Raw genomic sequence first — 14,918 nt, 5'->3', positions numbered from 1 at the left:
TGAGAGGTGAAGTGACTTGCCTAAGGTCACATAGCAGTTTAAAATTTAATGTTTTTGTTTGTATATATGTATATATGTTTGTACATATTTATTACTCTGTTTATTTATTTATTTATTTTACTTGTACATATCTATTCTATTTATTTTATTTTGTTAGTATGTTTGGTTTTGTTCTCTGTCTCCCCCTTTTAGACTGTGAGCCTACTGTTGGGTAGGGACTGTCTGTATATGTTGCCAATTTGTACTTCCCAAGCGCTTAGTACAGTGCTCTGCACATAGTAAGCGCTCAATAAATATGATTGATGATGATGATAGCAGAAAGCTGGCAAAGCTGGCATTAAAACCCAGGTCCTTCTGACCCCCAGGTCTGTGTTCTTTCCACTAGGCCACACTGTCTTAACTCAGTAACCCCCTCCCAAGTTTCTTATGGGCAAGAAATATGTCTGCTAATTCTGTTATGCTCTCCCAACCACTTAGTACAGTGCTCAGTACATAGTAAGCACTCAGTAAGTACCGTTGGTTGATTGAGGGGAATGCCTGCTAAGGATGTTAATGGTGAAGGTTTCCAACCAAAAAAATGCCTAGAATGTCTTGAGTGGGAGATAGATTCAACAGGAATCGTGAAAATGGTAGCTGGCTAATGTGGGTGGGAATGGTGCTAAATTGCGGAAATTTGACTAGTGACACTATTTTATTTTACCTGATTTATTATGTTAGATCACAGCATCCTGATTGTCACTGATTGGTTTAGGAACATGGAAACATGGAAAACGTGGAAAATCTGCTTCCTTAACCAAACACGCTTGTAAAGTGCTTCACCTGATGGATAAAAGGGGCCATTTCAGTTCAGAAGCGTTAATTGAGCACTTGTGTGTGTGCAGAGCTAGGTACTAAAGCATTCGGAAGAGCACGGTGAAAGTAAAATACTTGGTCCTTGCCGTAGAGGAGCTTGTACTCAGATATATACGATTTTTATAGTTTACTTTAGTACTGCTGGGAGAATTTTTGGTTACCTTTACTGTAACCTTACCCTAACTAGAAATAGTAATTGTCTTTATTGAGCATCCACTGGGACAAAGTGAAACAATGCCCACAAGGAGCTTAATCTCTAATGGGGAAGACAGACATGAAAGTAATAATAATAATAATGATGATGGCATTTGTTAAGCGCTTACTGTGTGCAAAGCACTGTTCTAAGCGCTGGGGAGGTTACAAGGTGATCAGGTTGTCCCACGGGGGGCTCACAGTTTTAATCCCCATTTTACAGATGAGGTAACTGAGGCGCAGAGAAGTTAAGTGATTTGCCCAAAGTCACACAGCTGACAATTGGCGGAGCCGGAATTTGAACCCATGACCTCTGACTCCAAAGCCCGTGCTCTTTCCACTGAGTCACGCTGCTTCTCAAATAGTCACCAAAAGAAATAATTGAATGTGCTAACGAGTGCTCATGATGAGTATAAGTGCATAAATGCTGAAGATTGCTGATGGGTATGTGGGATTATGGGGCTGGGAACAAGGACTATATGTTTAATATTTCAAATGGGAGACATAGTTATATGAATTATATGAATTCAGATTTTCCTTCATGTATAGTAAAAAAATGTAAAATGCATTAGTGGATTATGAATTATAAATGCATTAGAAAGTGCATAAACCCATCATTTGAATCCATTTTCTAAATATTTTTGTGTCATTAAACTTTTCATTTGTACTGATATTTCTGCCATGCCATTTAGGAGTGTCAGAGAACAAAACAGGAAGTCCTTTCTTTGCGTCGAGAGAATGCTACGCTTGATGCCGAATGCCACGATAAAGAAAAACTCATTAATCAACTCCAGACTAAAGTAGCTGTTTTGGAGCAGGAGATTAAGGATAAGGACCAGCTAGTATTGAGAACGAAAGAAGTATTCGACACAATGCAGGAGCAAAAGGTTCTAATTTTTAATAGTTTTTTATCCCATTTTTCTCTGATCCAAAATGAATGTATTTGTATATTTCACTAAATTGTAGAAGAAATACTGAAAACCTTTTAAAAATTAGGTAACGTTGGAAGAAAGTGCAGAGAAGAAGCAAGTGCAACTAGGAAAACTTGAGGCCACAATAAAGTCGTTATCCACAGAACTCCTTAAGGTTCGTTTCAAAAACAGGTTTGTTTTGGGAAAACAAAATGTTTACAGTCGTTCCGTGGGACCAACTTGGGTAATATATCCGATGTTGTTTTCTAGGCAAATGAAATTATCAAGAAATTACAAGGGGATTTGAAAACTCTATTGAGCAAATTGAAACTAAAGAATTCAGTTACAATTCAGCAAGAAAAATTGCTCGCTGAAAAAGAGGAGAAATTACAAAAAGAGCAGAAGGAGCTGCAAGATGTTGGACAGTCTCTTCGCCACAAAGAGCAAGAGGTAGTTTTAATGTTTTGTTAAACGGAATCACTGGAATTAATTCAGTCTGATTCTGCAGGAGGTAGGGAGCACAAGTTAAGTCTGAAAGCAAAGCAGAGCAGCCATTTATCTCCCCCGCGTCCCCCTCCCCCCAAACACACACATACACATACACACACGTGTGTGCACACACACACGTGCACACTCAGCCAGGGAAATGAAGAGGTGGGGCAGAGATGGCGTTCTTCTTAGAGCCAGCTCCTCTAGCCAAGCCTGCCAGGGGACAATAGGCCACGCGTGCCCCCTCATCATCATCATCAATCGTATTTATTGAGCGCTTACTGTGTGCAGAGCACTGTACTAAGTGCTTGGGAAGCACAAGTTGGCAACATATAGAGACAGTCCCTACCCCTCATATGCCCCTGGCTCTGCCCTTCAGGTGTGCTGTGAGCTGTTGGGAGCAGAGTGCAGTGTACAGAGGGAGGAAGAAAGAGAGGAAAGGACAGCCGACAGGACTAAAGAAGGAAAACATCCATGTAGTCTGGTGGAAGAACAAGTAATTCCACTAGTTGCTCCTAAAATTTAAAATTAGTCCCCTTAATTGTATGAGTAATATAACTTAAACGGAGAAATGCAAGTATTTGATTGTTTTACTCAAAGTGTTAGCTTTTTAAATTGTACTATAAATTGTGATTTCTTTGGAGGGGTTTGAGTAGGCAGTTTATTTTGATTTATTTTATTCAGCTTTTCCGTATATATATACCTCTTGATGTTAATGAACTGTTTCAGGTGTGCAAACTGCGAGAGCAGTTAGAGGCTTCGGTCCAGAAACTTGAAGAAAGTAAACAGCTTTTGAAAACCAATGAAAATGGTAAGCTTGTAGAATAAGAATTCTCCAGCTCTGTCTCTCATTGAGCGTTTTATTTGCATTTATTTATTGAGTTATTAACAGTACCAATTAACTTACAGTATTGACAGTCACTTCCGAAATGACCATCAATTCCTCTCCCCATCTTCCCTCCCAAGTCCTCTCCTCCACCTAATTTTCCCATCCCAGTCAACACCACCACCATCCTCCCTGCCTTTCATCATCATCATCATCATCATCATCAATCGTATTTATTGAGCGCTTACTGTGTGCAGAGCACTGGACTAAGCACTTGGGAAGTACAAGTTGGCAACATATAGAGACAGTCTCTACCCAACAGTGGGCTCACAGTCTAAAAGGGGGAGAGCTTTCAAGCTTCAATCTTCAATTCTTTTATCTCTTTCAACCCCCATATTCAATCTGTCACCTATTTCTATTGGTTCTTCCTCCACAATGTTTTCCAAATGTGTTTGTTCCTCTCATTCTAAATGATCCCCACACTGGTTCAGGTAACAGTCATTTCCTGGCTTCGCTACTGCATCAGCCTCCTGTTTCCCCTTTCCAGTCCATACTTCACTCTGCTGCCCAGATTAGTTTTCTAAGACCTCCTTCTGCACAACTCTTCCCATTCCTCAAAAACTTCAACGGTTGTTCATTCCTCTCTGCATCAAAATAGAAACTCCTGACCATTGGTTCTAAGCACTCAAAGTCAGCTCTCCCTCTCTCTGTCTCTCTCTGTGTCTCTCTCTCCGTCTCTCTCTCCCATTTTCTCTCTCTCCTTCTGCTTCACTCCAGCTCATACTCATTGCTCATGTCCACCCTCCTCCCTGGGACTCCTTCCTCCTTCCTGTCTAACAGTCCACAGCTCTCCCCATCTTCTAAGCCTTTCTGAGATCATATACCTCTCATATGAGAACATTCTCCAATTCATTTCAATCCTCCCACTTTATATTCGCTACCTTCCACTTTTGTACCACTTAGGTGCTCAGAACCCCCATAGCACTCATGTGCATATCTTGGATAATCTATTAATTATAATAATAATAATAATGATAATAATGGCATTTATTAAGTGCTTACTATGTGCAAAGCACTATTCTAAGCGCTGGGGAGGTTACATGGTGATGAGGTTGTCCCCCGGGGGTTCACAGTCTTAATCCCCGTTTTACAGATGAGGTAACTGAGGCACAGAGAAGTGAAGTGACTTGCCCAAAGTCACACAGCTGACAGTTGGCGGAGCTGGGATTTGAACCCATGACCTCTGACTCCAAAGCCTGTGCTGTTTCCACTGAGCCACACTGCTTCTCAATTACTTTCTCCTTTCCGGAATTTAATGTCTGGAGGGAAAGGGTGTACTAATTCTATTAGACCTATTCAGGTGCCAAATAAATACTGCATACAGGCACTCAAAGTACTATTGATTGCCTATTCTAATATGCTCTGCTCAGATAATTGCACAGTTATTTTTATAGCTTAATGTTGTCAGTATTAGACATTCCCATGTGTGTGTATTTGTCCCTGTGCTTGCTCCTGCTCCCTCTGCACTTGGACCCTCTCACTCAAGGCTGGTTCTACCCTGAATTTCTCCAGCAGTCAGGCCTGCCCCTCACTTCTTCCTGACGCCCTCCGCCTCCTCTTCCCTGTCTTCTGTTCCCTCCCTCCTGCCCCAACTTCAGCTTCCATTCCTGCTCCCACCCAAGGCCCTGTCCTCCCTGCCGGGGGTCATTTGGATTCAGCTTTCCCCATCTCCTTCCCTTCCTTTTTTCACTTCGTCTTTCATTCCTTCCTCTCTCACAGGGAAAGAAATAATGTAGTCTTCACCAGTAGGATGCAGTAGCTTCTATTTTGAATGTCAGGTTTTCATCACAAGAATTGGTTTCTTAAATAATCAACATCATCATTGGTGTTTATTGAGTGCTTAACTGTGTACATTTGGAGAGTACATTACAGGAAGCAGACATAATCCTGCCCTTAAGGAGTTTACAATACGGCAGGGGAGACAAATTTCTGGAGGGGAAGCCACAGAGAATAAGTTCCGTGGGGATGGGGTGAGTTCCTACGTACTTTGGAGGTGTGGATCCAAGTGCATAGGGGATACAGAAGGGAACAAGAACAGAGTGGGAAGAGGAACGATAAATCAGGAAGGCTTCCTGGAGAAAATATGATTTTCAGTAGGCTTTGGAGAATGGGGAGAGTGGTGGTAGCCTGTCAGATAAGAAGAGGGAGTGAGTACTGGATAATGAGATCAGACCACTCCATGGGCCACACAGGTTCACAGTCTTTGTTCTCTTCCATTTTACAGGATAATAATAATAATAATAATGATATTAAGCTCGTTCTATATGCCAAACACTGTTCTAAATACTGAGGTAGAGATACAAGGTTATCAGGTTGGATGCAGTCCCTGTCCCACACTCAGTCTCAATCCCCATTTTCCAGATGAGGTAACAGAGGCCCAGAGAAGTGGGGTGATTTTCCCAAGGTCACACAGCAGACAAGTGGCGGAGCTGGGGTTATACTCCAGGTCCTTCTGACACCCAGGCCTGAGCTCTATCCACTAGGTCATGCTGCTTCTCTAAGAAGACCATAGATGAGAGGTTGTGACTTGCCCACGATTACCAGTGGCAGAGCTGGTACGTGAATCTGGGTCTCCTGACTCCTACTCCTGTAGTCAACTGAGCCATACCACCTCTCCCCCTGATAATCTTCAAATTATGTTTGACTTCTGACCAGTTTTTCCAGTTGGTTCCAATTAGATGAACGATTATAGCCCGTGGGCTTTTAGGCTCGAAGCAGAAAACAGTACTGCAACATGTGAGAGATTCTTGTTTCTCATAAGAAACAAGATAGGTAAATACTACCTGAATACAATGGTATCGATTTATTAAAGTTTCATTTTCTTCTATTATGGTATTTATTAAGCACTGACTATTTGCCGGGCACTGTACTAAGTGCTGGGGTAGATACAAGCTAATCGGGTTGGACATAGTCCCTGTCCCACATGGTACTTTCAGTCTCGATTGCCATTTTACAGATGAGGTAACTGAGGCCCAGAGAAGTGAAGTTACTTGCCCAAGGTCAGACAGACAAGTGGCGGGGCTGGGATTATAATCCAGGTCCTTCTGACTCCTAGGCTTGTGTTCTATCCAGTATGCCATGCTGTTTTTATTTTCCTTTAAAAACTGCTCTATCCCTTTAGGGAGTCTGTCTGGTCCAATCAGGGGTCAAGTGAGCACCAATTCACCTGGAGCCTCTAGACTGTAAGCTCGTAGTGGACAGGAAATGTCTGCTAACTCTATCATACTCTTCGAAGCACTTAGTACAGTGCTCTGCACATAGTAAGGGCTCAATCAATACAATGGATTGACTGGCTAATGTTTGAGCCCTGCATAGAATCTTTCATTTTTTTTCCCTCCCATACGAATGATCTTTTAAAAGTCATTTTAGGAATAAAGAAAAAGACAGGGGATGGAAACCTAATGTACTTTAATTTGTTTTTCATATTTCTTTTTCAATGGAGTAATTACATGGCTAAACAAGCAACTGAATGAAAGCCAGTTAACAAGAAAGCAAGAAATATTGGGTCTCTCTACCACTCCATCTACACATATCAGCAATAACTCAATCAGAAGCGGAATTTCGCCTAATCACAATATGGTAAGTTTCCAATCAATAGCCTAGCCTCCTTATCCATTATCATAAATACATAAAATTACTTAGCAGCAAAATGTTTTTTCTTTTTTTAGTTTGGAAATCTTTTGAGCATGCAGCTTGAAGCTAACATGAATTCCACCAGGAGACTAGGTTTCCTAATTCTTGCCTGTCCTCTGGAAGCAGGGAAGGGGGATGGAGATTAGCTCAACTCTTTTGGCTAATGTTTCATTCGGGTCGCGGCCAACAAATGGGACAACTCTAGATAAGCCATCTTCATTCCAGAAATTTTCAGTGTTTTGTTTATGGCAGCACCCGTGGACACAATCTCACATATTCCCTTCAGCTCCCACTTTGGGACTCCATTCATTCAATCGTATTTATTGAGTGCTTACTGTGTGCAGAGCACTGTATCAAGTGCTTGGAAAGTACAATTCCGCAACAGTAACCCAACAACGGGCTCACAGTCTGGAAATGTTACTTAAATAAAATCGTGTAGTGTTTTCTGTTGATATTACTTCTAAGCATGCTGTCGTGGAAGAATGAGTCCTTCCGCTGGGTCCCGTTGGAACAGGAAAATGCCTGTTATTCTCTGCCGAAGTGAGTTGTTCCCGTCTATTTTTCCCGCTTCCCTCCCCAGATCTGAAATTCACCACTGGGCCTCAAGGCCTCTATGTTTTCCTGGTCTGGTTCAGCCAAAAAGGTGACTTTCATCCACTTGGAAAGGTGGAATGAGAACTCTGTTGCCTCTCTCAAGTCTCAGCCTGCTGACCCTCAAGTTTTAGTGGTGTGATTGCTGTTTTGTCTAAAAAGATCTTTTGTGCTAGCTTAATCAATCAGTTGTATTTATGGAGCACCTACTGTGTGCAGAGCACTCTACGAAGCACTTGGGAGGGTACACTACAACAGTTGGTGATTACGTTCCCTGTCCACAATAAGCTTACAGCCTAGAAGGAGAGACAGACATTAATATAAGTAAATTAAATTAAAGGTATGTATGTACATAAGTGCTACGGGGCTGAGGGAAGGGTGAATGAAGGGTACAAATTCTAGGGCAAGGGAGACACAGAGGGAGTGAAGAAGAGGAAATGAGGACTTAGGGAAGGCTTTTTGAAGGAGATATGCTTTAATAAAGCTTTGAAGGTGGTCGTATGTTGGATATGAAGAGGGAGTTAGTTCCAGGCCAGAGGCAGGACTTGGGTGAGAGGTTGGCGGCGAGAAAGATGAGATCAGGTGCAATAAGAAGCTTGGCATTAGAGGTGCGAAGTGTTCAGACTGGGTTACAGTAGGGGAGTAGCGAGGTGAGGTAGGAGGGGGCAAGGTGATTGAGTGCTTTAAAGCCAATGGCGAGGAGTTTTTTGTTTGACGAGGGGGTTGATGGGCAACCACTGGAGGTTCTTGAGCAGTGGGGAAACACGGACTGAACCGTTCTGTTGAAAAATGACCAGGGCTGCAGAATGAAGTATGGGCTGAAGTAATGGGAGACAGGAGGCTGGGATGTCGGCAAAGAGGCTGATGCGGTAATCCAGGTGGATAGCGTAAGTGCTTCGATTAATGTGGTAGCGGTTTGGATGGAGAGGAGAAAAGGATGGATCGTAGCGATGTTGGGAAGGTTGAACTGAGAGGATTTGATGACAGAGGGACCCACTTCCGTCTATACTTCACTCTGCTGCCCGGATCATCTTTGTGCAGAAACGCTCTGGACATGTTACTCCCCTCCTCAAAAATCTCCAGTGGCTGCCTGACAACCTAGGCATCAAGCAAAAACTCCTCACTCTTGGCTTCAAGGCTGTCCATCCCCTCTCCCCCTCCTACCTCACCTCCCTTCTCTCCTTCTCCAGCCCAGCCTGCACCCTCCGCTCCTCTGTCGCTGCTAACCTCCTCACCGTACCTCATTCTCGCCTGTCCCGCCGTCAACCCCCAGCCCATGTCCTCCCCCTGGCCTGGAATGCCCTCCCTCCGCACATCCGCCAAGCTAGCTCTCTTCCTCCCTTCAAAACCCTACTGAGAGCTCACCTCCTCCAGGAGGCCTTCCCAGACTGAGCCCCCGCTTTTTCCTCTCCTCCTCCCCATCCCCCCCGCCCTACCTCCTTCCCCTCCCCACAGCACTTGTATATGTATTTGTACAGGTTTATTACTCTATTTATTTTACTTGTACATATTTACTATTCTCCTTATTTATTAATGATGTGCATAGAGCTTTAATTCTATTTGTTCTGACAATTTTGACACCTGTCTGCGTGTTTTGTTTTGTTGTCTGTCTCCCCCTTCTAGACTGTGGGCCCGTTGTTGGGTCGGGACTGATCTCTATATGTTGCTGACTTGTACTTCCCAAGCGCTTAGTACAGTGCTCTGCACACAGTAAGCGCTCAATAAATGCGATTGAATGAATGAATGAATGAACCATCTCCACGATTATGGTCTTATGAGATACGGCGGATGGTGGTGCTTGCCTACAGTGATGGAAAAGTCAGGGGGACGGGGACAGGGCTTGGGTGGGAATATGAGGAGTTCTGTTTTGGACATGTTAAGTTTGACGTGTGGCTGGGCCATCCAAGTAGTGGCGTCCTAAAGGCGGGGGGAAATACCAGGCTGCAGAGAAGGAGAGAGGTCAGGGCTGGAGAGGTAGATTGGGCAGTCATCCTCAGAGGTGGTAGTTGAAGCCATGGGAGTGGATGGGTTCTCCAAGGGAGTGGGTGTAGAGGGAGAATAGAAAGAGACCCAGAACTGAGCTTTGAGGGATTCTCACAGTTAGAGGGTGGAAGGCAGAGGAGGAGCCTGAAAAAGAGATGGAGAATGAGTGACTAGAGAGACGGGAGAACTAGGAAGGGACATTGTCGGTGAAGCCAAGGTGGCTAATGTAGTGGCACTGACTGGTTCTATGCCAGTGAAGCAGCGTGGTCTAGTGAAAAGAGCATGGGCCTAATCCTGATCTGCTGCATGTCTGCTGTGTGACCTTGGGCAAGTCACTCCACCTCTCTGTGCCCCAGTTTCCTCATCTGTAAAATGGGGATTAAGACTGAGCCCCGGGTGGGACGGGGACTGTGGCAGCATGGCTGGGAGAAGCAGCGTGGCTCAGTGGAAAGAGTACGGGCTTAGGAGTCAAAGGTCATGGGTTCAAATCCCAGCTCCGCCAATTGTCAGCTGTGTGACCTTGGGCGAGTCACTTAACTTCTCTGGGCCTCAGTTACCTCGTCTGTAAAATGGGGATTAAAACTGTGAGCCCCACGTGGGACAAACTGGTCACCTTGTATCCTCCCTAGAGCTTAGAACAGGGCTTTGCACACAGTAAGTGCTTAACAAATGACATTATTATGATTATTATCATCATCTTGTATCTACCCCGGTACTTAGAACAGGGCTTGGCACATAGTAAGCACATAACAAATATCATTATTTCTTTCGCACATTTTTAAGTAGGCTGGAATTGCCAGTGTGTAGCTTGGTATTTCCCTATTAATTCTCAGTCAGAATCTGGGTCTGCAGGAGATTGAGTGGGTGACTGAATCTCACTGCTCACCCTGAGGTTGGAAAGTAATTAGAGCACATTGCAGTGTCCAAAGCAGAACCCGAGCCACTCTCCATGCCTGCAATGCCAACTCTCCGGATCAGAGACGGGGCAAGAGAGGAGAGAAGCAATTCGCATTTGGGGTTTGAGAGCAGCACCTGAGCAATCTCTCTGCCAAACGTCCAGACCGGGACTTCGCGATTCTTACTTTATAACTGTTCACTGTGCATGTCCTGTGGTTTGGTGCCTGCCTGTCCTGGCCAGATGGCTTACTACCTACCCCATTCTCAGCAGTTTGGATGATCCTTTTTTGTGATCTGCTCATGTAGCTAGTAGTGTTCATTCTGCTCCCTGTCGAGGCCCTATTACATCCTAAGGATCTTTATGAGCCGCACAGTTCTTGGGTAATAACCCTCTAATGACTTCTTTTTTTCCATTCCTCCTAGTAATAATTATGGTACTCGTTACTATGTACTAAGCACTGGGGTAGATACAGGTTAATCAGGTCAGACACACCGCCCTTGTCCCACGTGGAGTTCACAATCTGAGTGTAACGATGCTCACAACTTGATTCAGGCTCATCCAGGATGGGGAGGATGTCTTCTTCCCTACTCTCTGTGTTTATGTTTCCTGCATTGTCCCTCTGGAAGAGTGTATTTGAGCTTTTTATCATTCATTATTTATTATCAGCTGCTTTATCAAAGCAATCGATGGTATTTATTGAGCACTACTGTGTGCAGAACACTGTACTAAGCGCTTGGGAGAGTACAATATAATGGAATTGGTAGACATTCCTGCCCGCAATGAGCTTACAGCCTAGATGGGGCTATAAGCACTTGAGCGTTTGCATATCCTGGTTAGTTTCCAGTTCTCATCTCTGAAGATCCCAAGCAGATTTGACATTCATTGACTAGGCAAAGGGATGGTTTCCGTCTTTTATCCTCATCTCCAGAATTAGAAATTTGATTTCCTTTTTTAACGTGCTTTTTTTTTGTCTTTATACCCACTAGCTTGACAACCGACTTCTGTACCCAAACTCGGGGATTGGCTATCCTGCCTCCTCTGCCTTCGCATTCCAGAACACCTTCTCGCATGCTGCATCTGCCAAGAATGCCGGCCACCCAGTGTCTGGACCAAAGGTAGTCATTTCCTTTATTGCCCTTTCTTTGGATTGGAAGAGGAGTTTTCTGAATGTCTTACCGAGCATCCCTTCGAGCAGACTCTACTCTGTTGGTTAGAATGTACGCGGACAGGATGATAGGAAAAATTGTGTACAGTGTAGTGTGCCTGATCACATGGTATTAGTTAGATCAGCCTTAGCTGTAATTAGCACTGCCTTCCCTTCAGATTTCCTCCTAGCTAGTTCCATTCCAATCTGGCTAATTTCCACTATTTCTTCAAGCCACCTCTACCCTTCTGTTTACCCCCCCTACCATCCTAACTCGGCCTTCAGCTCTTCTCCTCTCCTTGCCGTGGTCCCACTCCACTTATCCCTGGCTGAAATGCCCCTTTTGGACTCCCTGTCCATCATCACTTGAAGCCCATGCCCTCAACACCGCCCTGTCTCACAAACTCAAACCCTCATCTTCCTCTTCTTCCAACTGATCCCCCGGCACCACCCCGCAGCCGTGGATCGTCACCTCTACGCTGCTCTTCCTCCACTCCCGTGCACGTGCCGTGGGATGTGGTTGGCAGCAATTCAGGCACCGGGCCAACTTAGGCCACTTTCAGTTCTTCATCCCATGCTCTAATTTTACCATTCAGCAACAGTACTTATGGTTGCGGATGATCTTGCCCGTCACTTTGTTGCCCAAACTTCAGTAGCTCATCCAAAGCTCCACTTACCTTCCAACTCCCTCCCGCCCCCACATCCACCCTCTTCCTTCTGTCATCTCTCAAGAGATCTATCTGCTTTCCAAATCAACTCCCTTCACCTGCACGCCCCCACCCCACCCTATACCTCCTTACTTTCTAAAAACAGTTGTATCCATTCTTCTTCCTTCCCTGACAACCAGCTTCAGTTGCTCACTCTCTGATGATTCATTTCTCTCTCCTTCAAATGTGTTTGCATCTCCCATCCTTTAAAAAAAACCTTATCTGGACTGCACTGCACCCTCCAGCTATTGCCTCCTTTCCCTCCTTCCATTCCTGTCCAAACTCCCTCTGATTCTGATAATGATAATGGTAATTGCGGTATTCATTAAACACTTACGTCCCTGCCAAGCACTTGAACTAAGCCTCGGGGTTGGAGGAAGAACGAGTATTGAACCTCATTTTACAGGTGAGGAAACTGAGGCACAGAAAAGTGAAATAACTTGCCCAAGGTTACACAGCAGGCAAGTAGGAGAGTTGGGATTAGAACCCAGGTCCTCAGACATCCTGGGCGGTGCTCTTTCCACTAGACAACCCTGGGTCCACTTCCTCCACTTCTTTGCATGAAACAGTCCTATACAATACAATGATATAATCTAAACCCCCTCTGCAATCCTATTTCTGCTCCCTTCACTCCACTTCAACTGTGTTCTCCAAGATCCCCAGTTACCTTCTGGCCAAATCTAGCAGACCTTATTCCTCTTAATCTGCTTTGATCTACTGAGTGCCCTCAACACGGTGGACTACTCCCTTTTCATGGAAACGTGAAACCCACAGCACCTGTATATATGTATATATGTTTGTACATATTTATTACTCTATTTATTTTACTTGTACGTATCTATTCTATTTATTTTATTTTGTTAGTATGTTTGGTTTTGTTCTCTGTCTCCCCCCTTTAGACTGTGAGCCCACTGTTGGGTAGGGACTGTCTCTATATGTTGCCAACTTGTACTTCCCAAGCGCTTAGTACAGTGCTCTGCACACAGTAAGTGCTTAATAAATACGATTGATTGATTGATTGAAACCCTATCTAATTGTAGTTTTTCTGATAAAGTTCTCTCCTGGTTGTTTCCTTACCTCTACGGTTGATTCTTCCCAGGCTGGCCTTCCGTGGCTCTTCCTCTCCCGCCCTCCACCTTCAGACTGTTGGTGTCTGTCAGAGCTCTTCTCTTCTCAATCGATATTCACTCCCATAGCTTGTAATAATAATTATGGTATCTGCTGAGAGCTTACTGTGTTCCAAGCACTGGTCTAAGTGCTGGGGTAGTTACAAGGCAATCAGGTTGACCCACGTGGGGCTCACAGTGTTAATCCCCATTTTACAGACGAGATAACTGAGGCAAAAAGAAGTCAAATGACTTGTCCAAGGTCACACAGCAGACAAGTGGCAGAGCCCGGGATTAGAACCCACATCCTCTGACTCCCAAGCCTGTGCTCTTGCCTCTAGTCCATGCTGCCTCTCTAAAGTTTATCATGTGCTTATTAGATTCTGCCTTGAATACCGCATCTGCCTCCTCACTGGCCCCCTTGCTCGTTGTGGGCAGGGAATGTGTCTGTTTATTGCTCTACTGTACTCTCCCAAGTGCGCTTAGTACAGTGCTCTGCACACAGTAAACGCTCAGTATACGATTGATTGAATGAATGAATGAATGAATGTCTCTCTCTCCCCCCTACTCCTCCCCAGACTTTAAGCTTGTTGTAGGCAGGGAATGTGTCTGTTTATTGTATTGGACTCTCCCGAGCAGTTAGCATGCTGCTTGGCAACAGTAAGTGCTCAATAAATACGATTGAATAAATGAATCTCTTCCTTCTCCAGTCTATGCTTGAATCTACTGCCTGCGTAATTTTTCTAGAATGTTGTTCTGTGCAAGTTTCTCTACATTGCAAAAATCTCAATCCCGTTCCTCTCCAAATTGATGCTGGTGATTGCTTTTAAAGCCCTCAATCAGCTTTCCATCACATTTATGTTTTAGACTGTGAGCCCACTGTTGGGTAGGGACTGTCTCTATATGTTGCCAATTTGTACTTCCCAAGCGCTTAGTACAGTGCTGTGCACACAGTAAGCACTCAATAAATACGATTGATGATTTATCCAGTCATCTCCTGCTACAGCCCAATTTCCACTCTTTGTACCTCTCATGCTAACCTTCCTACGCTGCCTCCTAATCTTTCCTGCCACCAGCCTCAGTGAATGAATCAGTCTTGTCTACCGAATGATCAATCCGTGGTATTTGCTGAGTGCTTACTGTGTGCAGAGCGCTTGTACTAAGCACTTGGGAGGATATCGTACAATATTGCTGGTAAACTTTGGTCCCTGCCCAGAGGGAACTTACCTTTTAGGGAGACGGATATTAAAATAAATGATGGATATGTCTGTAAATGCTGTGGGGCTCATTGTGGAGTCACTATGAAAGGGCATAAGGGCAGGTAGAGACCCAAGTGCATGGGTGATGCATAATAATAGTAATAATCCCCCCCATCTTACCCTCTTCCCCCCCATCTTACCTCCTTCCGTTCCCCACCTCACCTGTATATATGTATATATGTTTGTACATATTTATTACTCTATTTTACTTGTACATATCTATACTATTTATTTTATTTTGTTAGTATGTTTGTTTTGTTCCCTGTC

The 14,918-nt window shown here is 44.3% G+C and overlaps 1 protein-coding gene across 2 annotated transcripts in view; it reads left to right on the top strand.

Annotated features, from left to right (window-relative positions):
* SASS6 (SAS-6 centriolar assembly protein) overlaps nucleotides 1-14,918 on the top strand; it is a 62,671-nt gene that overhangs the window by 35,790 nt on the left and 11,963 nt on the right. For both annotated transcript variants that reach the window (XM_038744855.1, XM_038744854.1), the window contains exons 9-14: nucleotides 1,737-1,931; nucleotides 2,041-2,130; nucleotides 2,226-2,405; nucleotides 3,174-3,255; nucleotides 6,773-6,909; nucleotides 11,422-11,550. In XM_038744855.1, coding sequence (XP_038600783.1) covers nucleotides 1,737-1,931; nucleotides 2,041-2,130; nucleotides 2,226-2,405; nucleotides 3,174-3,255; nucleotides 6,773-6,909; nucleotides 11,422-11,550 — 813 coding nt within the window. The remainder of the gene's footprint in view (nucleotides 1-1,736; nucleotides 1,932-2,040; nucleotides 2,131-2,225; nucleotides 2,406-3,173; nucleotides 3,256-6,772; nucleotides 6,910-11,421; nucleotides 11,551-14,918) is intronic.

The sequence above is a fragment of the Tachyglossus aculeatus genome, chromosome 4, assembly GCF_015852505.1.
Source record: "Tachyglossus aculeatus isolate mTacAcu1 chromosome 4, mTacAcu1.pri, whole genome shotgun sequence".
Taxonomy (NCBI): domain Eukaryota; kingdom Metazoa; phylum Chordata; class Mammalia; order Monotremata; family Tachyglossidae; genus Tachyglossus; species Tachyglossus aculeatus.
Note: the sequence above shows the minus strand (reverse complement) of the source record. Positions and strands in the feature narration are given on the sequence as shown.